The sequence below is a fragment of the Aythya marila genome, assembly GCF_965140915.1.
Source record: "Aythya marila genome assembly, chromosome: 12".
Classification (NCBI taxonomy): Eukaryota; Metazoa; Chordata; class Aves; order Anseriformes; family Anatidae; genus Aythya; species Aythya marila.
The window spans coordinates 9,831,355-9,855,505 of NC_139053.1; the positions used below are offsets into that span (position 1 = coordinate 9,831,355).

The 24,151-nt window shown below is 51.9% G+C and overlaps 2 protein-coding genes across 2 annotated transcripts; one reads left to right on the top strand and one right to left on the bottom strand.

Moving 5' to 3' along the window:
- On the top strand, positions 1–17,901 carry MATCAP1 (microtubule associated tyrosine carboxypeptidase 1). The gene is made up of 6 exons (XM_082769882.1): positions 1–581; positions 5,625–5,768; positions 14,986–15,118; positions 15,304–15,609; positions 16,209–16,306; positions 17,138–17,901. Exons 1-6 carry the CDS (start codon positions 111–113, stop codon positions 17,300–17,302), a joined length of 1,317 nt encoding a protein of 438 aa, XP_082626008.1. The 5' UTR covers positions 1–110; the 3' UTR covers positions 17,303–17,901.
- A 750-nt stretch (positions 17,902–18,651) lies between these two features.
- On the bottom strand, positions 18,652–24,092 carry TMEM208 (transmembrane protein 208). Its single transcript, XM_082769895.1, has 6 exons — positions 24,063–24,092; positions 23,868–23,963; positions 23,708–23,767; positions 23,469–23,605; positions 20,153–20,237; positions 18,652–19,102 (listed from the first exon to the last, which is right to left on the bottom strand). The coding sequence occupies exons 1-6, from the start codon at positions 24,066–24,068 to the stop codon at positions 18,965–18,967; spliced, it is 522 nt and encodes a 173-aa protein (XP_082626021.1). The 5' UTR covers positions 24,069–24,092; the 3' UTR covers positions 18,652–18,964.
- Between the last annotated feature and the right edge of the window lie 59 nt (positions 24,093–24,151).

A 24,151-nucleotide genomic window follows, 5' to 3' on the forward strand; every position in this document is an offset into this window, starting at 1 on the left:
CGTCCCCGTTCCTTCCAGCGGGGGCTGGGCGGTGCCTCGGGGGCTGGCCGAGCGGCTCCGATCGCGGCTGCTCCGCTCCTGCAGCCTCCGGTGCCGCCGAGCTGGAGGAGATGGTGCTGGACCCGGGGGCGGCGGCGGCGGCCGGGCAGGGCCGCGCCGTGCTGGGCGAGCTGCCGGAGCGCGATGGTTCCCGGCCGTGCTCCTCCTGCCCGTCCCCACCGCCTCGACAGGCAGCGGGAGGCTCGCCCCGGTACCCGAGGGGGAGCCGGAGGCTGTCGGAGAGCGGCGCCGGGATGCGGCGAGGCGGCGGCGCTTGCACCGGGAGCGGGGGCAGGATGCGCTCCGCCGCTTCGCTGCCCCACATCGGGCGGCCGCGGGGCGAGGAGGGCGGCGGGGGAGGCGGGGGGGGACGGAGGAGCCCCTGCCTGCTCGTAGCCCTGCGGCCGCTCAACGTGGAGGCCGAACGGGAGAGGTTTTTCCGGGCCCGCTTCGCCTACGACCCGCAGTTCGAGTACGCCGAGCCGGTGCCCGAAGCCGTGCTGGATAAGTACCGCGCCGCCTCCGACCGCTTCGTGGCCCAGGTGAGCCCGGACTGCCGGCTCGGTGCACGGGGAGCCTTGAGTTGGGGGCTCTCCCCCTGAGCTTTCCCCGTTTTATGAGGCCGGCGCCTCCGTTTGGGCGGTGGGAGCATCGCCCGGGGGGCTCCGGTGCGCTCGGTGGCAGCCCCGGGTGTGCTGGGTTACACCAAGGGCTGTGCGCTCCTCCTCTTCCTCCAGCCCCGAGAGGAAGGCCATGCGGGGAGGAATCCAAGGGTTGAGGTGTTGGTGACCTGAGAGCCCACCTTCAGCTCCAGGACCCCCGGCACCAGGACGTGGAGCTGTTGGAGTGCATCCCGAGGAGGCCACGGGGATGGGCAGGAGGCAGCGGCACCTCTCCTGTGGGGAGATGCTGGGAGAGCTGGGGGTGTTCAGCATGGAGAAGAGAAGGCTCCAGGGAGACCCCACAACAGCCTACCAGACCCTAAAGGGAGGTGCAGAAGAGCTGGGGAGGGACTCTGTGTCATGGGTGTGTGGTGACAGGACACGGAGTAACAGCTTTACATGAAAAGAGGGTAGGTTTAGAGTAGACATTTGGAAGAAATTATTGCTGTGAGGCACTGGAACGGGTTGCCCGGAGAAGTTGTGGCTGCCCCATCCCCATCTAAGCTCTCCCTTAGTTAAATACTCCACTTACACCAATACCTTACCAACAATACCTGGGGGATGGCCCCTCCTGGGGCTGGTCCACGCTCTGAGCCTCACGCTGCCTGCAGGTGTGCAGCCGTGGTTCGGAGCTGGTGCTCTGTGAGGGAACCCTGGCACTCTTGGGTTAGAAATAAGGGGCGAGGAGCTGCAGCACGAGGTTGGCTTGCCTTTGAAGCAGCCCCCAGCCTGTGTGTCCTGGTGGCTGTGGCTGGTTTGTTTCCTGGAAAACCTCAAGGTTGTCCTGCACAGCACCCGTAACACGTAACTGGTGGCTGAGGGCACTCTTTATGGCAGTCTGTGTTTTATTCTGAACTGCTTAGGTTGGATATAAGCTACTGAAATATTCCTGGCTTGTTCTCCGCCATAGATAATAATTACGCATGGATGACAGCAAGCAGAGCACCCAGTCATCTGAGCCAGAGGGAACGGGCAGGAGGCAAGAAGGAAGCGGCTTTCACGATGCTGTTTGTAAACAAGCCCCAGCCCTTGCCCAGGCGCTGTCAGGCTGACGTGGGCAAAGGAGGCAGAGCTGGACAGGACAGCAGGGGCTCGCTGTGAGGAGCAGCTGCAGGCAGGCCATGTTTTGAGGGCTTTAAACTTGCTGCATCCATACAGCTGAAAGACTTTTGTTCAAGTAAGCAGTGCACACAGCAAACGGGGATGCACTGTGCTCGAACTCATGCACGTTAAAGGTTGTACTCACTCTTTGTTGAGGCCATGTGGAGCCTTTAGAGACCCATCTTGGTATGGGCCGGGATATCACGCTGGTATAGGAAAGGCTTGTTTGCAGTGATGACCATCTTAGTTGCTTCAGAGACAGAGGAAAAAACTGTCATAAGTAACCATCAGACTGGGACACAAGAGCTGCTTCTTTGCACCACTTAGTTGGGAGTTTTCCTGCAGTGTTTCGAAGAGCAGCTTCTTGACTGCTTACTTTCTTGGCTTTTGACCACTTACTTGTTCTTGTATTGCAGAGATGAGAAGAGACTACTTGTTTGCATTTTGGTGCACAGCAATCATATCACCTCGTGCTTCTGCATCTCTAGTTGGATGTTATCTGGGCTGCTCAGTCCCTTTCAGTAGACAACTTTCTAAGCAGTGAGCCATCTCCTGTGCTGTTTCTGCTGCACCTCTGCCCCAGTGACACTGGTGCCAGCAGTGTTTATTTCGGGGGAGGCAGTCTGATTCCTGTAATGACCCCTTGCTGGCTTTTCAGTGATTTCTTTTGTTCCTTCCTGCATTTAAGTGGTGTTTTTTGTTTTGTTTTGTTTTGTTGTTTTTTATTCTCTGATTAATGCAGTAAATGGAATTGTTCAGAGCTACTTCCCCTCTTCTAGTGCAGTTGACTTACAATATGAATAATTGAATGTATTTGTCTCTGTGCATTACTTTGAATGAAAGTCTTCATAAATGGTGTGAATGTTCTCATCCTGGTTCTTGCACTCATTGCAAGAGATATTAGTGTTAAATATTTCTCCCTATCTCTACAAGTTCTCTGATGTCTGTGTGATGTGTCTTGGGAGAACGGAGGCTTTTCTGCCTTCTGGAAAAGGCACAGCACGCACCAGTCATGTTGAGAAACATTTAAATTCTGTGATTTGGATGGGAAAGCCTTGTGGAGGTGAGTGCTTAGTTAAAGAGGAGATGAATGGGACTCTGGCAGCAATGGTGTCAGTGGTCCTTTGCTAATACCCTGCAGTCGCCTCCTTTCAGTCCTTTTATTTTGGGAGACTTTTTTTCTAGGCAGCTAACAAATGTCTTTTAACAACCTGCATTAGTCATGGAGCTTAAATTAGTTGGTTTTTTTTTTTTTTTTTTTTTTTCCTAAGTTAACATCTCTGTGCAAACCAAAATCAGCTCCCTGTTCTTACTTTTCATCTTTTGAAATTAATGACCCCTCCAGTTCTGCTGAATCGGCTGCTCTGCACAGGCATTGTGGGCTTTCTGTTTGCTTGGGTGTGGTTTTTGCTTGTTTGTTTTTCATAGAAATTGAATAAATCAGAAGGGTCCTCCTAGAGAGCAAGAAGTCTGTGTGTTGGCAACCCAGTTTGTCGAAGGATTGAGAACAGCATCGAGGCAGGGCTTGGACCCCACCTGAGTGCCTGCTGCCCCCCGACACGTGGTGGTGAGCGTGCTTGTGGGCTGAGCTGGTGACAAGCTCCTGCCCCGAGAGGCAGCCAGGACACTGTCTGGGCAGGAAGGGCTGACGTGGTGCTCAGCAGCTTCTCAGACAAGCAAATGTGGTGTCTTAGGAATTCTGCTGTCTGTGACCTGTCTGAAAGTCGGCGCGGAACGTGCTCTTTGTGCACCATCTGTGCCCAGTTCCTCTTTGCCTTGTGCTTTTGGTCTTCAGGCCCTGAGTGCAGCTCAGTGCCCATCTCATGGCTCGGGATGGGGCTGAGCAGCAGCGAAAGTGCTTGCAGAGAAGGTCGTGGTCACTGAGCTCCTGAAAGTGGCAAATGCCAGGGGTTAAATGTTAGATGCTAGAAGCAAGTGATGTTCAGGTAGGGAGCGAAGGTTGTGGAGCACCAGGGCTCCTGGAGCCATGGCATGCCGTAGTGAGCTGTCGTCCCCCATCTTCAGCAGAGATAGCAATATAGAAAGAAAAGAGCGGGGAATTCAAGAAGAAAATCACAGAAGTGGAACATTTTAAACAAACAAAAGCTGCTCCTGGAAAGACAGAATAAGTGAACTGAGAATGAAATTTAGCTGCTTAGGGGACATTGTTCAGCAAAGGAAAACCTGGAATTTCTGTTGTGGGAGAGAAGGGCAGTCACAGAGCCCATCTTCCAGAGCATTGCTGTGGCTGTTCTAGGTGGTGTGAGTGCTTGTGTGGGCAGTAAGCATCTGTGTCAAAGCCCTGGGTGTCCTTAGGAGCAGGGGAGGGAATAGCAAGAGAGGGGATGAAAGCTCCTGCAGGGCTGCAACCAGTGGCTTTACCAACCATCAGGGTGAGATGGGAGAAAGGACACTCTGCACCTGGGTTCAGGAGGCTCCTTGCAGCTTCCTCCGCTCCCTGACTCGAGTGCATATGAGAAGAGGCCCTGGGTAACGCAGATCTGAGGTCTGATCCAGGTGTGAGTGCCCCTTCATTGGTTAGTACAAAACCGTGCTTTTAATTCTCTGTGGAAGCCACACATCCTCCTGGTCTCCAACCTGGCTGTTCATGCCGTCAGCCCAGGTGCACTGAATGCTAGCACCACAATCCATGTAAAATCACTGTAAAATACCAGTGATCAGCTTAACTCATCCCTCTTGTAGTAAGTGAAATATGTGTTAATAGGCTAGAGAGAGTCATTGCTTGAAATTGGACAATGCAAACTCACTTTCGGGGGAAGAAACAGACTAATAAATGTTTGTATAGATGGCACATGAATGTTAATGCTAATAAAATAGCAGATGCTGCTCTTATTAAGATGCTGTTCTTGCAGTAGATTGGTTGTGTTGAGACCCTGCCTGAAGAAGAGGAAGCAGCATTGCAGCCAAGAGAAATGCTCCTTGTGGAGGCTTTGCTACACGGCGTGCTCCTCTGCTGACAGTTTGCATTTGCGGTCCTGACCCTTTTGTGTCCTGAGTGCTTTGTCGAAATTGTCATTTCTACAGAAGTTCTGCAAAGCAGATGTGGTAGCTGGTGAAGAGCAAACAGCCTGAGCTGCTGCAGTGATTTTAACTTCCCCACCTCCTTTTTAAAAACTCTGCAGCTGATTTATACTAATTTTGTTGCCCTGATATAGCAGAGGGCAACAAAGATTCGTACTTCTTACAGCTCACTCTTCTGCAACTCCAGTCATGAGCCCGTCCTGTTTTCATACTTGCTACTTATATGCCAGGCCAGAAGATATCTTGTGCCAGGAGCTGTGCTCTATCAGGTGCCTTCCATGCTGTGAGTTCCTGAATTCAGCCCAGTGTTGCAATAAGCAACTAATAAGCAAGTTAATAAATTTGCAAACACTAAAGTTTCAAAGAGGAAGCGAAAGCAGAAAAGATTAAAGTAATCATGGCTTTAACATCTAGAAGCGGCGTGCTGCATACAGTAAGGCTGTTTCAGTTCTGCTTTGCCCGATTCCCAAAATAGACACTTGTGAGGATTTCTGAAACAATAAAACACAGACAGAATGTGCTGCGGGCCATGCTGGCAGTGTCACATATCGATCTGTCCTGGTACTTGCCTACCCTCGAGATGTTCTAGTCTTACTCTTCTGTTAGGTAGCACAAAAATATCTCACCTCACTGGCTCTTGACACTTTGCAGTTGTTTGAATTCTCAGGGATTTCTTCAGCTGCATTTGGTTACACCTGGGAGTTCTGGTGCTGTGGAAAAGGTACTTGAGAGCAGAGAGGATGTTTTGACTGATATCTTGTTTGTATGTGTGTGTGACAGGCGATTAGGATCATCCATGCTGTCCTGGAGAAGTATGGGACCTACGAGAGCTTTGAAGTTGCCACTGGTGGGAGACTACTGAGCAAATGCCAGATCTGGTCTGTTATCCGAAAGTACATGCAGAAGGAAGGCTGCGTGGGAGAGGTAATCATCGTCCTTGTTTTTTATCATTTGTAAAATAAATGTGCAAAATATTTTATTTTTCACCAGTGCTTTTGTTCAGCAAAGCATTGATTCTGATAACAGTCCAATTAAGAGGTGTTTTGGGTACAGAGGAGAAACCTACTCACTGGGGGAGAGAAGCTTGGGAAACCCGTGTCTCGGGGCAGGAGTTAAAGTAGTATCTGAGACCTGAGTTTGTAGTGCAGTATGCAGTAAACAAACTTGGTGGCAATTTTGTTTGCAAAAAGATTTCACGAAGGTTTTCTGCAGTCCTCTGCGTTGCTGTGTCGCTTCTGGAGATGCTGGACTCATTCGGAGTAGCTTCTTCAGGCTATTTAGGGCTCCCAGCAAAGGCCACCACTGCATAAGTCTCTGGAGGTGGGTTGGGCAAATGTGGTACAACTACAGGATTTTTTTTTAGCCTGGCCATCGCCTGATGCAAGCTGAGGGCCGGGTGTTTTGTGCAGCTTTTGGAAAGCTGGGAGAGGCAGCAGCTCTCAGTGTCAGGCTGCCTGAACAGAGTGGAGCAGCAGAGTGGGCTGCAGCAGCAGTTGGGCTGCGTGCTCCTGAACCTGGCCTCGAGGAAGAGCAGGGTTTGGAGCAGGAAGGAGCGAAGGGGAGCAGGTCTACCTTTCTCTTCCACCTTGCAGTAAATTGCTCTGCTTTTCTACTCTGAACTGTGGCTTCCTTCCATCTCTGGCTTGGCTCCTGGCATCCTGGAGTTGGGGAGCAGGTGCTAGTTGTGTCCCTCCTCCTCCCCCCAGTTTCCCTTGATTTCTCATTCCAGAAATATCTCCCTTTTATGCTTGAGAGATAGCAGAGCTGCTGCTTGGCTACATGGCCAGGCACACAGGGTGGGGAGTATTTTGCTGCCTCCATAAGGCATCAATTACTGTTGGGAAGAATAACCTATTTCTGTTAGCAGTGGTATGGCAGAAATCTCCGACAGCTGGGTTCATTCACATGTTCAAAAGCAGTGATGGGGGAGAGATTTCCTGCTGTTCTCTGGGATGGGCTGGGTTATGGCGCTTTGAAACTCCAAGTTGAGGCTTTCAGAGTGGCAAATACCTCGCTGAGGTATTACTGGGGGTGATTCAGCTGCGTGGGAAGGAGGGTGGAAAGTTCAGCACCTCTTGCTGCTCCTTGCTGCACATGCTGTGCTGCTTTCTGACAGTGCCCGCTGGGCGCAAACCTAGGTCTGGTGAGGCAGGAGGGATTTTCAGCTGGCTTCCTGAAGTTAGCCAAATAACCTGCCCCCTTCCAAAGAAAACAAAACCCCTGCTGCTCTGTAACAGTGGAATTGCGAGAAACTAAGCCAAAAATGTCAGGCACTTAAATAAGCAGTGAAAAGACAAGTTCCTTCCTTTCATCTTGTTTACCTCTTGGTTCCTGCTCTGCCAGGGGCACTGTCCCTTTCTCCCTCATCTCAAAGTCTTGGTGAAAAGCTAAAAACAAAATGTACCTGTGTACGTTCATCTCATCCAGTGGTCTCTGCTCCTTGTACTCCTGATGCTGCTGTCACAGTTGCATGGTTGGAAACCTGCTCTCCTTTAACACCGAGCTCACAGGGATTATAAAGCAGGGTGAGGAGCTTAAGGATTTTTCTCTTCCAAGAGTGTTTCCTGGCAGCTGGACATGCACGGGGAGGAGGGATGCCCTGTAGCTTCGTTTAAGGGGCTTTCTCCTCTTCCTGCCTGCAAGATGTGTGCAAAACACTTCCATGGCTGCAGGGCCAAGTGGTGAGAGGTATTTCTGGGCCTCGCTTTGCTTTTTGCTTGCAGAGTTGCCTTTGGCTGTAGGACACAAGGAGGCACAGTCAGCATGCCCGAGTGCTAGCTGGTGTAGGAGGCTTCCTCGCCCTCTCCTCTTGGCAGCAGTGCAGGGTTCAGGTGAAGTTCCTCCTCCAGCTCCGCCTGGCTTGCTCGGAGGTCCCCGGAGGTGTCCCTGGGATGTGGACGTGGTACCAATGTCCTCCTCAGCCTCTGTTCTCTGTACATGCTAGGTTGGTACCAGGCAGTGGTTTGGGGGTTGGTTTTGTTTGTTTAGCTTTGGGGTTTTGTTTGTTTTGTATTGAAAACCCAAATGACAAAACAAACAAACAGAACTGAAGTCATTACACCTTTCACTTCTGCAGTTTCCTTGCCCCCCAGGGATTACCTGTCAGCCAACAATGTGCCTTTACAAAAAGAAAAAAGAATCATACTTTGTTCTCAAATCTTAACTTATAAACACCTGCTTATGTTCTCTCTCTTAATTTTATTAATTGATTAAATTTAGCTATTACGTTCCTCTCTGTTAATCTAAAACAAATTGCTCCATCTGGGCAGCAAAACATCTTTTCTTAAATATTAGCGTTGTGACTGACTTTCTGCCAGCCCTGTATAATTTTCCCTTTGTTCAGGGAAGCTAAGAGTTCAATTATTATGTTTGCACATTGGAGTGCAAGGTACATGGCCCATTTATTCTGAAACTTCTGATAAGCACTTGTAAAACCATTCAAGCATTGGTTTGTGCATTACCAGTCACTACAAATCGTGCTGGATTTCCCTGGGGAAGGGAAGAGGGAAGTGTTTCACCTGTTCCTGCACAGCGAGTGTTGTGGGACAAAAACGTGCTGGAACTCCTGTCACTGCCGCATCGCTGATGATTTCACACCCTGTCGAGGCACAGAGCGGTTTCACAGAGCCATCTACCTCCATCCCCTCCCTGCTGCCTGTGTCTGTATTGCCTGACTTCTGTGTGCTGCACCCTGTCTGCTCTGTAGCGCTGTTTGCTTTTCTGTTTCCAGTTTCATGTTGCACACTAATCATAATGAGTTTCTTTTTTAAAAGAAAAAAGAAACTCTGCTTGTGGGGCCCCACAGGTCACCCAGCTGCCGGGGGCTGTGTGAGCTGCGAGCACCCTGCGGTTTCCCCGTCGCCTTGGCTGTAGAGCATCGCTCTGGCAGGATGCAGGAGGCACCGCCACCACGCAGGGCTCAGTATGGGTTTTCCTGGTACAGGTCTCAGCCCTGCGGTGCCTCCCCAGTCAAAGAATCAGAACAGCTTGGTTTGGAAGGGACCTTAAAGTTCATCCAGTTCCAACCCCATCAGACGTGGAAGAGCACAGAACCGGGCTATGCCATGCTGCTGCGACTTGTCAAACTGGCCTAGGAGCTTTTCTCTGTGCTGCAGAGGCTTCCTCAGCACGGGGGACAGCCCCAAAACCATGAGGTGCTGCGTGTTTGGGAGCTGGGCACGCAGCTTGGGCTGTTGGCCTGCAGCTGAGGAAAATGCCATCAAAAGCTTGTGTGTGGTGGGGCCAAAGTGTTCGCGAGGGGCTGTGGGTGTGCAAGCATGGCTGCTGCTTCCTCTGCCTGGCCTGGCTGCAGCGCAACTCCAGACCTTCAGCTCCAACCCCTGCATCAACCAGAAACACGAAGTCGAAACTTATGCTGCTTCTCTTCCCAGCTAATTAGCAAGCAAACAGCCCTCGGGGGGATGCTAAAATAGAGCTGCCTGACCCAAGTGAAGCCCCAGGACAAACCCTTGCGCAACATCTAGAGGAGTCTTTCCAAAACTGGCAAGGAGAATGGTTGTTTGGGTGTGCAGTAGGAAAGGAGGTGCACCTCGCTCCGGCGCTCCATCGATCTGAGCAGCCTGCGAAAGGCAGGGCCGGTGGCGTTAGCTGCCAGGGTGGTGTCAGTGCAGAGCGCTCCCCTCGCACCCCCGCGCCCATCCCTGGCACTCGAGGTGCAGAGGGATGGGCTGAGCTGTGATGAAGGCAGGAGACCAGTTTCCAGCACGCCAGGGAGCATGTTTATGGGTAAGTATTTGCACCACAATTAACTTTGCGTATTCGAGAGTTTCTGTGGCGGGGTCCAAGCTGCAGGTTCTGAAGCTGTTGTGGTTGTGTTCTGCCTCAGGGCTGAGGTGATGCTGCCGGAGCTCGGAGGCCTCCTTACAGTTGTCATGGATGTCCCAGCTGCTCCCAGTTCGCACCAAAGTAACCTTTGGCTCTGTTGGTAAGTATTACGCAGTCGTCCACGCCACTGTGAAATGTCCTTCGTTTTAGTGCTGCTGGCTAGCACATCCCCAGGGCCTGCCAGCAGTGCTCGCCCTGCCCCATCCCACCCCAACCTGCCAGCACTGAGCAGAGACACACTGCTGTCTGTGCTGCAGAGCTGGTGAGAGGCTTTGGCTCCATCAGCATCCTCTGCTTCCTCCCACAATTTTGGGGGACAAGCTCTTTTCTCTGTTGTTACACCCACAAACTGCGCAGACAGCTTCGTGGCCCACAAGGATGTGCTGGAGATTGTGCTTGGAATTCAGGCCTGAGCTGTGACTACTGGTCAAAATGAGAGAAATCACAGATCTGGAGAGCTGGCCCTTCTGCCCCAGGAATAAGACTTTGGCTGCAGCTGTAATCTCCTGTTCTCACAGTACCTGTGCCTAGGCAAAATGGGGGTCCTGAAATAAGGAGAGTGATGCTGCCCATCATGGATATGGGCTGTCCAGTGCAATTTCTCTGCAGACCTGACTTTATTATTCAATGTCTCTAAAAAGTCATCGGGCTTTCCTAAAAAGGATGAACAAGGAATTACATGGCAAATTTTTGCCTGTCTTCAAATTGTGGTGTGTCCTAACCACTCTGCATGCATCCATGAGACCATGTTGGTTCTCACATGTGAACTGTAACGTGCAGCTGTCCCCTTGGCTGCAGGGCTCCTCGTCCTCCAGGTGGTCACTGATCCTCTTTCCCAGCCCTCACAGCAGTCTGCTTTCTTCCTTCAGTGGTTTTGTTCCTCTGCCCGACTCTGTTTTCTCTTACCTCCTGCTTAGGAGACCTTCATCCCTTTTCCCCTGAATGTCATGTGGTCTTCAACCACTGCAGACCGGTGTCTTCCTGAGTCAGGTGTTGGTGTGTGCAAAACCCCTTCCATTCGTCTGACCAATTTTGAACTGTTGTAACCTCCCCCAGCAGGGAATCTGCTTCCTAATCACTTCACTTGATGTCATCTAGCTCTCGTACTGAGACTAATAGTTTCTTTTTCATACAGTTGGGTTCAGTGTTGCTGTTCTGTGTTGTTTTTACCTTTTCTTGACCATGAGAGAAGAAAAATAAAAAGTCACAACTGCTGCTTTTGACTTGAATTCTTCCTCTAAAGATTCAGGGATGTTCTTGCTTGGAGTTTTCCTTGATGCACATTGTGCTGAGGGAGTGCTTTCTTCTTCCTTTTAATTCTTACCAGCTTACCCCAAAAGTGCTTGTGTCACTAGGCATCTAGACCTGGTTTCTGCATAGAGCATCACATTCTCAGCCATCTTTTATTTTCCAGCAGTTGGTTCTGTTCTCCTTGCTCACCTTGGTGGGTGTCAGATAGGAAGAGGGAAGGAAAACAGATGGCTTTGAACTGCTCCATCTGCCTCCTGTTTATCAGACACGATACCGAAGATTGATGGGCAGTGCTTGCCTTGCAGTGTGGCTAGACTTAGTCCTTTTTTGCCAAGGCCCTTGTTGAATGCGTGCACTGTGTCAGCAGATCATCAGGGCTGTGGCTGCAGCACTGAAGGCCTGTGCCATCAGGGCCTGGTGATACCTTGGGCCTACACACAAAGCATTTTCCCCTTGTCTGAAGAGGGACCCCCCTGGCCCAGCTCAGCCCTGGCAGCCCACCCAGACTGCAGCAGTGGTAAAACCTTGCTGGACATCCATGGGGACACCCCACTGTTCGGTGAGGGCAGTGCTCAAGCAGGAGCACTCCCTGCTCCTCGGCTGGCGTGCAGGTTCATCATCACCACTGAGCATCACCCTGGCACTCAGAACAACTTCTTCCCACCATCAGAGCTGCATCGACATGAATGCAGGTTTAGAAACCTCAGGAGTGGGAGAAAAAAGTGTGAATTTCCAGCAAATTCACTCCTGTCAAGTAAGGAGCAACCTGTGCTGTGGATGAAAGAAGAGTTACATTCTTCAGCATGGCATTCCCCAATATTGTCCATGGACAGCTCAGGTTATCATGAAGCCTGGCTGGTTTTCTTCGGTGCCAGTGCAGGCAGGAAGGGAGAGCTGGGTGTTGTCACAATGGCGGCGATGATCTGCACGGAGCATTGACCTCTGTAACTTGATCGGTGTTGTTAGACTCCCAGGTTTATGCAATATTGCTGTCATTTGCATGGAATCTGTTACAGAGTTGTTTTCACAGTTAGCTTTTGAACTATTGAAACTTGAACTGCTCAGGGGATGCCAAGTGAGCAGCAGCCACCTCCCAGAAATCACCAGCTGGGATAATCCCAGTGAAGCAGCTCCCACTGGTGCAGAGCTTAGAGGAGCCCTGGAAAACCACTGAATACATGTTGTTGTCCTTGTGGAGTTTGGTGTTGTGTGATCAAGGATGGACAATTGGAAAATGAAGAAAAGCACAGAATTCAGTGACTTATTTTTATTATTATTTTAAATAGACTGGGGGAAAGCAGACGTAAGAGAGAGCATTTACCCTCGGGGAAAATATGTTTTTTTTTCTGTATCTACCCAGGATTTTCTAGTACCCAAATTCCAACCCCCTTGTGTTCTTTTTCCCTGTAGGGGCAATTAAGAGTGACAAGACAGCAAGATGTGGACCTTGCCTGGCCTGTCCCAGCCAGCTGAGCATTGTGTACTAGCTGGTTTTCTTGTAGTTGAAACCCACAAGCTGACACAACACATCGTCCTGTGCTCCTCGTAGAAGCTGTAGGTCAAACAGCAAAGCCTGGGGGACACGGGACTCTGAGAGGAGTTCAGGCACCATTTCTGTGCTGAAGAACACAGCAATGACTTCGAGGGAGCAGGAAGAGTGCTGTGACAATGAAATGCATTCCGTTTACTTTAAGCTCTGCCCCTTGTCTCTTCCCCTCCCAGGTTCCAGGATTTCAGCTAGCTGTATTTGGGATTGCAACGCAGGATGTCTTGGTTGCATTCCTGTCACACCAAGCCGACATAAAAGATGGGAATTGGTTAAAATAATACCAAAGTGTGGCTCATATGTGCCTCCTTATTTCTGCTTACAGTGAAGCTGCCTCTGGTTTTCAGCTGCATCTCCTAAAATCTGCAGGACCCAGCTCACCAAGGTACCAGGTCAGGTACCAAGAGCAGCAGAAGTGCAACTTCTATTTATTTTGATTTGTTTACTGGAACAGAAATAAAGCTCAAGGATGCTCCTACGTTAAAAGTAAATTTGCAAGTCTTTTCTCTGTGTCTTCTGTAGTTGTATATTTTAATCCAGTTAATTGTGGTATGTCTTTTATGCTGTTAATTCACACAGTAGTAGGTTCTGCTCTGTTATGAAGCACTTCTGGCTTTAATGAACAGCTTTACACAATAATAAATCTGGGTTTAAAACAAACTGATTCAGTCTGCTCTCTTTCTTTAAAAAAAAAAAAAGAAGTAAGAACTGTAGTATAGTAGTACATGTGTGCATCAGTTTGGGCTATGCTAGCAGTTTGGCAGTGAAAGACGAGAAGCTGAGAGGCAATTCTTGCTCAGGAGTGTGATGTTGACAGGTTTCTGCTTTTCATCCTGAAAAGTTTCAACCATGAAATAAGTGATTTTAGAGTTCATATGTGTGTGGCAGATGGATTTTTGAGATGCAAATGGTATGTGCCTGTAGTATGTGCCCGTGAGTCCTGTATGCTTGGCTGAATGGGGTTTGGTTCTTCCTCTCACTGAGCAATGCAGGATCCCACTCCTGAATGGGTCTGAGAGCACTGATGTTGGATGTGAGCAGCTGTCTTGGTTCCGTCATGCACAATGTCCAGGTTTCCCAAAATAGCCATTTCTTTCTGTATATTTACCATTCCTGCTGAGGATTGCAGCTGGCAAGTGCCCAGGTAGGAAGCCTGACTACCATGTGTGTGGCTGGCAGCTCGTGCTGCGGGTATGTTGGATGGATCTGTCCTTGTTACTCTTCTCTCAAAGCCTTAAAAGGGAGAATATAAAGGAGATGAAGGTGTGAAAATGGAGCCAGGTTCCCTTGTGGGATATTTTTGGTGGGTGCTGTAGAGTTTGGACCCACAACAAAGCAGTTAAGGCCCTGTGAGAAGTTCCCATTGCTGTGCGTGTAGCGCTGAAAGAAAGGGGGCAATTAAATGGCTCTAATGGCTCTGTTGGGGCAAAGTGGCAAAGGTGGTGCTCGTTGTGCTTTGTTTCACATTGCATTGTACTGGAAAACATGCTTCTCCCACTCCTGTGGCTTGCAGGCCCGGTCTGGGCTAGCAGGGGGTAAGGAGAGAGAGGCTTCAGGACACACTGCTTGCCTGATTTTGGGCAGTTTATCACAAGTAAAATGCTAAGGGTTAACTGGGCCACAAACTGCACCAGTCTCCACAGCTGCTGCTGATGGAGGGAGGTAAATCCCGGTGTCACGAGGGGTCTCCTAGAAGGCTCCTGGTACTGCAGCCATCTGCCCCCCCGGTGAGTTAATTGGGGGTGCAGGAGATGCTGGGAGGGGACTTGGGACTAAGCAAAGAGATACTCTGTGCTGTACAACATCATGCTCAACAAAAAAAAAGGGCAAAGAGGGGGTTTAGGGAGGTTAGCCAGCTTTTGGTTGGGGACTGGCTGGGCATTGCTTTACCCGTGGGAGGTGGTGGGTGAAGATGGAAAGCTGCATGTGGCCCTTGGTCCTGCAGCCTGCAGGGAGCTGCCTGCAGCAGGAGGGGTGCTGGAGACGTGCTGGCCAGGGCAGCCAGCTCCAGCACAGCCTGCTCAGAGTCCGTGGCTGTAGTAAGGCTAGAGGAGCTATTTCATGTTGGGGTCCAGGCCCGTCCTGCTACATCTCTTTGCAGGGGGATCAGCTGTTCCTCCCACCATGTGTGTCCCCTCTCTCCCTGCCCAGGAAGCGGCCGTGGCTTTCCCAGGGTACAGGAGTATTGCCAAGATTGGTTAGGGCAAGCATTTCACAGTCACTAAATCACAGGATGGTTGGAAAGGGACCTCTGGGAGTTACTTGGTGCAGCCCCCTGCTCAATCAGGGTCACCTAGAGAGGTTGCCCGTTTCCCATCAAGTCCAGAGAGCCCGCCGGTACCTAAAGTTTTGACCTACCTCCTTTCTGGACCGGAACAGTTTTAGCATGTTTTCTCTGGACACTTTGAAGCATGACCCAAACCATCTTCCAGCAGTCCCCGGGCTACGTGTCGGGGAGGCTTGCTAACAGCCTCTTGCCTCCTTCTCCCTCCCGCGCAGGTGGTGGTGCAGCTCACCGATGACCTCCTGTCCCAGGCCGTGATGATGGTGGAGGACAGCCGCCCGACGCTGGCCATCAACCTGGCCGGAGCCCGGCAGTACTGGCTGGAGGGCATGCTGCGCCACGAGATAGGTCAGCGGGGCCGGGGCAGCGGCGGGGACCGTGAGCAGGGGGGAGGCAGAGCATCCCCTGATGGCCATCAGCATCACGGCCTTGGGGCTGGGAGAAGCAGGCAGGATGAACACGATGGGGTTAAGCTTTTGGTCACCAAGTTGTCCCTGGCTGACGATGCTCGCTCTTGTCCTCCCCCCACCCAGGCACCCACTACATTCGCGGGGTGAACAACACCCGCCAGCCCTGGCACAGCTCGGAGGGCCGCAAGCAGTACAGCCTGAAGCCCGCCAACCCCACGGAGGAAGGCTTGGCCAGCCTGCACAGCGTCCTGTTCCGCAAGCAGCCCTTCCTCTGGCGTGCGGCCCTGCTCTACTACACCATCGAGCGGGCCAGCCGCCTCTCCTTCTCCGCCCTGTTCCAGGACCTGGAGCAGTATGTCCAGGACGCCGGCGTGCGGTGGGAATACTGCGTGCGGGCCAAGCGAGGCCAGACCGACACCTCGCAGCCAGGTAGAGCTCGGGGAGCATGAAGCCTTCCATTTTTGGAAGTTTTTTATTATTATTATTCATTTAAACAAGCGTGTTTTGGTGCTGGGCAGCTTTACCATAACCAGGCTCACAGACAGAACGTCCTTTAAAGCGGTGGCTCTGCTCCCCTCTCATCCCTAGCTCTGCTTTCACATGGGTTTACACTTATCTTTGTGGCAGTTTTGCACACAGGACAGCCCCATCACCTCTCCAGCTGCTCAGAGTCAGGCAGGGATGAATGGGGCAGCCTGGGGAGACCTGAGAGATCATCCCAGTTCAGTAGGTCTGGGCAGAGCAGCTTGTACAAGCTCCCAGGGAGCCACAGGAGAAAGAGAGCATTTTTTAGGGGGTGTATTTAGATCCTTGCATTAAAATATATATATATATATATATAATCTCAAGGAATGGTGAGTGTCCCTGTGAGAGGCTCTACTGCCTTCCCTTCTTTCCCAAGGTGGAGGCTTCTCAGCACGAGTCCCCAGTGCTGGCTCTGCTCATCCCTTGGGCCTTTCCTTCCGTCACACCCAGGAGGATAAGGCTTACCCTGGGGCAAGCTCCTGATCACACTTCCTTCTTTCCAGGCTGCTTCAGTAAGGACCAGGTGTACCTGGACGGGATTCTCCGCATCCTGCGACATCGGCAGACCATCGACTTCCCTTTGCTGGCTGCCCTTGGAAAGGTGACAGCCCGGGGCAGCAGCTCGAGCACCACACCAGGAAGGGGCTTTCTGGTTTGGGGCAGCCAGGACTGCTGTCCTGGGGGGAGCAAATATGGGTTTTTCTTGGGGGAATAGGATGAGACTGTTTCAGATGTGGTCTCAGCTTCCCTCCATACAACAGAAATGAGCTTCAACCTTGGCTGGAAGGCATTCAGCTCTTTGTATTTCTGTGCACTTAAGGGTCTCCAGCTAACACAGAAAGGCTGTGGGAGCTGTAAAGACCCAAGGACGGCTGGGACAATCTGTCCTCCTCCATGGGACACCTTTGGGGAGAGGCTGGAGATTCATCCACTGGGTTAAGCTGCTCTGGGAACCTTCCATGGGTCTCTTCCCTCTGCTCAGAGTGTGCATCCTGGAGAGTATAGCTTTTCTGATTTAAGGAAACCCACAGAAACATCAGATAGGCTGCTGGACACCATAGCTGGCTTTTCTGCAATTGCAACCAGTGACGGATTTTGTGTACCCACACTGAGACACTGGTGGGGGGTTGGGATCTCAAAGGCATTACATTTTATTTTAAATATTTGTTGTTGTTGTTGGTTTATTAAATATGCTAGTGCATAGAAGCTCAGCATCATTACTTGTCCCTAGAATAACAACGAAGAGACCAAAACCACAAACTCGTCCTTGTAATTCCTCTCACCTGGTGCCTCCCCACAGGCTGGAGGGGGATTTGGGCAGGATGGGGCAGGATGAGGCAGGATGCCCCAGCTGGACAGGCAGAAAGGTCACAGGGGGACAGAAACCTTTCATTGGCACCTGCTGACCTGCCCTCTCCTTTCTTCCCATCAGGTCTCCTACGAAGATGTGAACCGCCTGAAGAAATTTGGGGTGCTGGAGAAGGCCCGCATCCCCCACTTCATGCAGGACCTGGAGCGGTACATGAAACAGCTCGACCACATCGTCACCACCAACCAGCTGAACGAGCAGGAGCTGGAGGAGCTGCTGCCCGACTGAGCAGCACCGGGCACCCCGCGTGTCTCAGCGCAGCCTGCCAACACCTGGCTGCTGCTGCTGGCCCTATTTATTTGGTATTTATTGGGGCTGTCGAGCCAGTCCTTGCCTGGAGGAGACAGCACAGCTTGGGCTTCCATCCGGGAGGCCAACGTGCATGTACTGCTGCGCGGGGTAGCGCAGACAAGATGGTCAGTGTGGTTGTTGTTGATTGTCCTCCCCCCGCCCGGCTCCGTGCATTTTGGGGAGCGCCGTGCCGCTCTGTGTGGTTTTGGGGAGACAAGGGTTTGGAGAGAGCCAGGGCAGAGCCTGGGAGCTGCACCAGTCCCGCAGCAGGAGGCTGTGCTGGGCTGGTTGCAATGGGGAGAGCATGGGAGGGTCCTCGGGGTGCCAGGGGATGTTCCCAGCTCCCCTCATGCCCTCCCTGGCAGCAGGAGATACTTTAATTAATTCCCTCAAATAACCTCTGCTCTCCCTGCTCCTAGGTATCTGCCCTGTCCCAGCAGCCCATGCAGACCCATATAAAGTCATTATTGCGCACCCCAAATCCAGCCACTCTGCCTGGCATCAAGGCACTGGAGGACTCGGGGCGGGGAGCTGGCTTGATGTTATGAAAAAAAAGGTGTAATAAAAAAACATGTAATGGAAACTACGTGTTGGCAAAATGTTACGGATCGCGAGTGTGAAAGCCTGGCTGGCACCCCTGCTAACACAGCTTGCTCACATGGGCAAAGCTGCATGTTTCTGAGCGGGTGCGTCAGGAGCAGGAAGGGGTCACCAGGGTGTAAAACCCCCTAATGAGCAGGGACAGCACGAGTAAATCAAAGCAGGCAACAGCAGGTGTTGCCCAGAGCCGTACGTGGTTTCTAATGTGGGATCTCTGCTACAGTCACAGCACCCCAGCTAAGCCATCCATGGGAGTTTTTAAGGCAAGAAAAAAAAAAAGAAAAAGGATTTTTTAAAAGGATTTGTTTTTTTGCGTTTGTTAGCTGGAGCTTTTCATCCCACTGAGCTCCCCTAAAGGTAGCACAGGCCAATCTCTCCAGAGAGCCCAGGCTCAAACCCAAGAGCTCCAAGTTTGGCTGCAAGCTCAGTTCACAGCACTCCAGCTGCTCTGGACACTCCCAGTCTCCCAGGGCAGCTGAGGCCCCTCTGCAGGCTGCTGATACTGCAGCAGGCAGGACAGCACGGAGCAGGTGTGGGAAGGGATGAGAAAACTGAGCTGGAGGGATTTTGCTTCCAGATATTTGGTTCCATATTCTCGGGGTACTGGCCTCCAAGAATATGCTGGCATTTTTAACCTCTCCCCTCTGTGAGCACCCCTGCATGAACACACGACCAGCATGGCCAATTAGACTCTGCTCTTTAATATAATATTTCCTCCAGCATTGCAATCCCCACCCTCAAACGCGATACAGCACTGCTTTAGAAAGGTATTTACACATCCCAGCACAACCCTCCGCCTTGTCATCACAAGGAGCAAGGCCTCGACTGGCACTAAGAAACCAACCAAGGGAAGTCTCTTGCAGCCTTCATCGTGGAATGGCAGCAGTGACAGAGGGCAACATAGGTACTGTGATGGTTTCGGATTGGTTTCTGTCGCATCCCTGATGAAATAACAGCATGGAGATGAGAGACAGCGTTAATCCATCTCCCCGGCCTGGGCTAAAAGCGCTTCATCTGGCGGCGTTCTTGTCGGCGCTGCTTCTTCTCGTTTGGTTCCTGACTGGCGGCCGAAGACTCGGCTGTAAACCAGGGCCCCAGGATGTTCACCCACAGGAGGTAGAGAGCACGCCCCGGAGCCTGCAAAACACACGTGGCAGCAAACTCAGGCACTGCGGAGGCAGCTCAGGCTGACTGGTCCTACAGGGGAAGCTGAAGGAGCTGGAAAATATCTACAGGCTGGGTCAGATGCACTGACATCAAAGGCAGCGGCAAGCACCCAAAAGATGTGGCCTGATTTCATATGATTTAGGACCTTGCATACGTCTCTGGGATCACAGCACTCAGACTTCATGTATGGAAATCCCAGCATCAGTTTTGAATTACCCAAAAAGAGCCAGCTTCCCAGATGTTCTGCTTCTCCCTCCTTTGGAAGCAAAAACACATTTCTCTGAATGAAAAAACATGACCCATATGGTGTCCGGGGTAGTCAGGGCCTAGGCTGCCCCCTGCCAGAGCCAGCTAGAAGGAAACTTGGGAGTAAGGAAAGCAGGTAACTTTCTATTATCCCAAGACTGCGTTATGCATCCTCATGAGATACACTCAGAAAAAAAAAAAAAAAAGAAAACCAAAAAAAAAAAAAACACCACCACAGTTGCTCTAATTGCTTGAAGATTTTTTTAGCCTTTTGCAAAAGCAGTTTTAGCTGGAGGCACATGAGAAATGGTCCAGCAGTAGAAAGCACCTAGTATGTTAAGGGGGAGTTTAATCATAGTTTAATCTGCAGAGTTTAATCTACCAAATGGCATGGGGTGCAGCAGTTCCCAGCCTCAGTCAGTGATGGAGAATGACTGAGAAAACCAAACAAGAAACACAGCCTGTTTGTCACAGTCACAGAAAGGCAGAGAAAATAGCTCTGTGCACAATGAGGGCTTTAATCTGCCTCATGCTTCCTGTTGCTGTTTCACAGGACCAGAGAGAAAGGCCAAGGTCAGGTTTTGCACAATTTACTACAAAGTTCAGCCAGAGGGATCAGGATTTCTTTCCCTCGTACTTTTACAATGTTTGATGAAAATAAAAATAACTATCAGCAGTTTCAGCCTGAAACAGGACACTTTGAAATTGAATGGATAAATAACGTCCTCAGTTCTGATGACAACTGAGAGCAACAAGAACAACTGCAGGGCTTACCAAGAGCCAGAAGTACCACACGTAGAGTGAGAAGCAGCTCAGCACTTGGACCATAGCTGTCAGCAGGATCACATCCTTGAGGTGCCTGAGGGAAGAAAAGCAAAACGTGAGCCCCTCGGTTCCAGCCCCACCAGCCCAAGGCAGCGCTGAGAGCGGTGACGGACAGGAACAAGCTGCTCATTGCTCCACCACCACCCTCTGGGGGAGCCGAGGTTCAGCAGCGTGTCAGGATGAAAAAAACACTCTTGGAGCAGGTAAAAAACACTACTGGAGCAGCTCCCTGCGAGGGTGGACGCTTCCACCACAGAGCTGTGGGTGGTGGACGCAGCCCTCCAGGTCCTGGGCTGCAGGGAGTGCCTTGAGCCTGCCTCTGATGCCAGGAGATGGCCCTGCAAGGACCCCCTGTCCTGAAGGAGGTGTGCCACCAAATGAAGATCTATGAGAAGCGAGCAGGCTGTGCACCACCAGAGAAGAAGAGATGGGAATTGATCGAATGAGAATTCACCAGAAGAAGATGGATGGGATCTTGTCTGTGTCACAGCTTGAAGAGCCTCAGACCACAGCTGCAGCAGAGAAGCAGGCAGTGTCCAGAGGTCAGCACAACCTCTGGAGAAGGGGAAGGATGGAAGCTGGTAACTTCTGGCGCCACCAGGAAAGCTCCTGCCCCACCTAAGGGCTTACCCAAAACTGAAGAGGAGCCGGATGTCCCTACAAGCAAACAAACGGGTGCACCTCACCCGAAACCACACAAGACCACCAGGAAGAATCAGTCATCATCAAGGGGGATGCTGCACAGGCAAGCACCTGCTGCAGAGGACAGAGGCACCCACCTGGAGACCTGACCTATCAAGCAGGGGGGCTTGCTGCCTGCTGGGCTGGATTCAGGATGCTGTGCAGGGATCCAACATCCCACGTGTGAGCTCTGGAGGCAGTGGTTAAGGGCATGGGAGCCCAGGTGGTGGTCTCAATCCCAACGGAGAGGGAAAAGGGAGTGAGGAGGGCACTGCTGAGAAGGCTCAGGGGGATCTCATCGGTGTACTTAAATACCTGAAGGGAGGGTGCAGAGAAGACAGAGCCAGGCAGGGGACAGGACAAGAGGCAGTGGGCACAAGCTGGAGCACAGGAGGTTCCCTCTGAACATCAGGAAGCACTTCTGTGCTGTGTGGGTGACGGAGCACTGGCACAGAGAAGTTGTGGAGTCATCACTGGAGGTATTCAAAAGGTGCCTGGACACAGTCCTGGGCACCCTGCTCTGGAGGACCCTGCTGGATGAGGGGCTGGGCCAGATCATCTCCAGAGGTCCCTTCGACAGCCTCAACCAGTCTGTGATTCTGTGATAATCTGCTGGATTAAGAAGCACTCGAGTCACATCCAAGAATGGAGTCAAGAAAACAACAGCAAGTGCAGTAGTAATGAATTAGCTTGTCTCGTGCTGGGCAGCACAGTGCAAAACAAAGTGACGTTAGGTATTCATCAGTTAGATTACGATGGGACACCAAGCACCCAAGACACTGCAGAATCTACTATCAACAGTGCTATGATGGGATACTGAGGTTCAGAAATTCAGTGCATCACCAGAGGTCATGCAGGGAGACCTCCCACGCTGAACCCAGCTCTCCAAGACACCTGCAACTCCCTGCACCATTACTCTGTGCTTTATTTTTATATTTTGTGCTTTTAGAATTACTCAAGAGAGCCAAAAGAAATGGCAAGTGTAAAACAGGATAAAAACACTCAGCTGACAAGCAAGAAGTTACTAAGACATGAACACAGTGTAAAGCAACCATCTTGCAAGTTGTCCTAGAAATAATTCCCTCTTTTTCTGTCTGCATTATCCCTGTGATGGAGTCTCCTACACTGGACATTTGTGTCACTGTGGCTGCATGTAGAAAATTCACTAGTGAAGAAGCAAAACTACAGCAGATGGGAGTTCATCATGTGCAGAGAGAACTAGTTCTGTGCTGCATAAGTCAGTCTGCCTGCTAATAATGTCCCTATTCATCTGCTGGCTGGAGAAATGAGACTTCTGTTTAAAAAAAAAAAGCAAAACGTGGCCCTTCCAGCAAGAGGTTGCTTGACATGAAAACAAGCTGCTTCCCTGGGCAGGACTATTACACCTTGACATCAGGTAAGAAGCTGAAGCAAGCAAGAGACCTGATCACTGCTGAGAGGACAACACAAACCAGCAATGCTCAGCCTGCAGTCCTGCTCCCCAGTCCAACACCTGCACAGCTAATCCACCCCAAACTGCCTGCCTGCCTCCTCCTCTACCTCTCTCTCCCCTGCCTAGGTTGGATTACAATTCCACCACCGGACACAGAGCCCCACTGCCTTTCTTCACAACTCCAACAGCAAGTGAAAGACAGTCGTAAACCTAAAATCATACCAACCCCAAGGACATTGGAGGGAAGGGGCCAAGAACCCCAGACACCTCGCTGAATACGCACTGAAGTACCCCAAAAAAGACAGAACCTACAGATGGAAGCTGAGGGCAGGGAGGACAGGGAGCTAAAGCTGGAGAGTCCAAAATTGCCTTACAATGTTCTAAAACTAGCTTGGGGCTCACTGTTGGAAAACACAGAAATCTAGAAAATATTTCTACTGTTTCTGTAGTGTTACCTCCTTATTTTATTCAACACCGCTTTGCAAGAATTACTGTTGCGTGTTCCTTAATCAAGGGAAAGGGAGTTGTGTCACCCCTAACACTGAACAGGCACTCTGCAGTGTCTGGAGAAAGATGTAGGTAAAGCACAAGTACAGAAGGCAAAAGGGCCAAGGTGGTGCAAGGAGTTAAGATGCTGGGCTGTTTTTTTAGTACAGAAACAACCGAATTAGAACAGATCAAGACACCAGCAGTTTGCAGCCAGGACGGGGTACCTGGCAGCACGCGCCCTTCTGCCCTGTCAGGCACCACCTGCAGCGGTGGTTTATAAAAAATAAACTTTCACCGCGTGCTGCAAGAAGTGGGCACGGAGTCAGCGCTGCCTCTTCCTGAAGGAAGATTTAGGCTGCTCCAGCTGAGCTGGATCTCCTGTGGGATCTCCTGTGGGATCTCCTGTGGGATCTCCTGTGGGATCTCCTACCTGCGCACCTCGGCACTGAGGCAAGGCCCTAAGGACGGACGGACGGACGGACGGCTGCGGTTCCAAGCCCACGTGGCGGCTCCTGACCGGGCCGAGCTCTCAGCTAACGAGGCCGAGATCGGGCTCATTTTGGGGAAGAAAGGCTGGAGGCTGCCGGCTCCCCACCCGGCGCCCTGCGAGCGCGCTCAGGCAGCAGCTCCTGCTCACCTGCACGGCGCGGCGCGGACACTCACTCTGCCATCCCCTGCTCCATATTCAGGTCAATCCCCCCGTCGGCGAGGCTGCCATCGTCTGCGAAAGACGGCTTGGCCATGGAGTTCATGGAGCGGTAGCTGGTGCCGTACACCACGCAGCTGAAGACGAAGGCGAGCTGCAAGGAGCAAAGAGGCGGTCGGGCACCGCTGGGGGTGACGGGGGACAAGGAGGAGCAGCGTTAGGGCCCCAAGCAGGGCCCCGAGTGCCCGATGCTCACCCAGGTCCATGCGGAGGCGGCGGGGTAGAAGATGACGAGGTTGACCACGGCGTACACGGCCTGAGGGGAGAGCGATGGCGGCGTCAGCCCCAGCCCCAGCCCCAGCCCCAGCCCCAGCCCGGCGTTGGGCCCTAGCCCGGCCCCGGCCGCGCTCACTCACCGAGGCGCCCAGGATGATGCGGAGGTAGAAGCGCAGCGTCTGCCGGTTCTCCTCCAAGATCTGCTTCTTGCCCTTGGTGCCCGCCTTGCCCTTGGGCTGCGGAGCCGAGAGAGGCGCTCAGCGGCCTCGCCCGGACCCCGTTTCCCCGCTTTCACCTCCCCCCCCCCCCCACCTCAGCCCGGCCCCGCCGCTCACCGCCATGGCTCCGCGCTGCGCCGCCGGGGAGGGACGGGGAGGGACGGGGCAGGGCCTCGGTCCCCGCCTCAGCTCCTCGGCTCCTCCTC

Coding starts and splice junctions, on each gene's coding strand:
- TMEM208 (XM_082769895.1), bottom strand. Junction 23,606..23,707: donor CCGCCTCCGCATGGACCTGG/GTGAGCATCGGG, acceptor TGCTCCTTGCAG/CTCGCCTTCGTCTTCAGCTG. Junction 19,103..20,152: donor TGTGGTACTTCTGGCTCTTG/GTAAGCCCTGCA, acceptor TGTGTTTTGCAG/GCTCCGGGGCGTGCTCTCTA.
- MATCAP1 (XM_082769882.1), top strand. CDS start 111: ATGGTGCTGGACCCGGGGGCGGCGGCGGCGGCCGGGCAGGGCCGCGCC. Junction 15,119..15,303: donor CATGCTGCGCCACGAGATAG/GTCAGCGGGGCC, acceptor CCCCCCACCCAG/GCACCCACTACATTCGCGGG. Junction 16,307..17,137: donor TGCTGGCTGCCCTTGGAAAG/GTGACAGCCCGG, acceptor TCTTCCCATCAG/GTCTCCTACGAAGATGTGAA.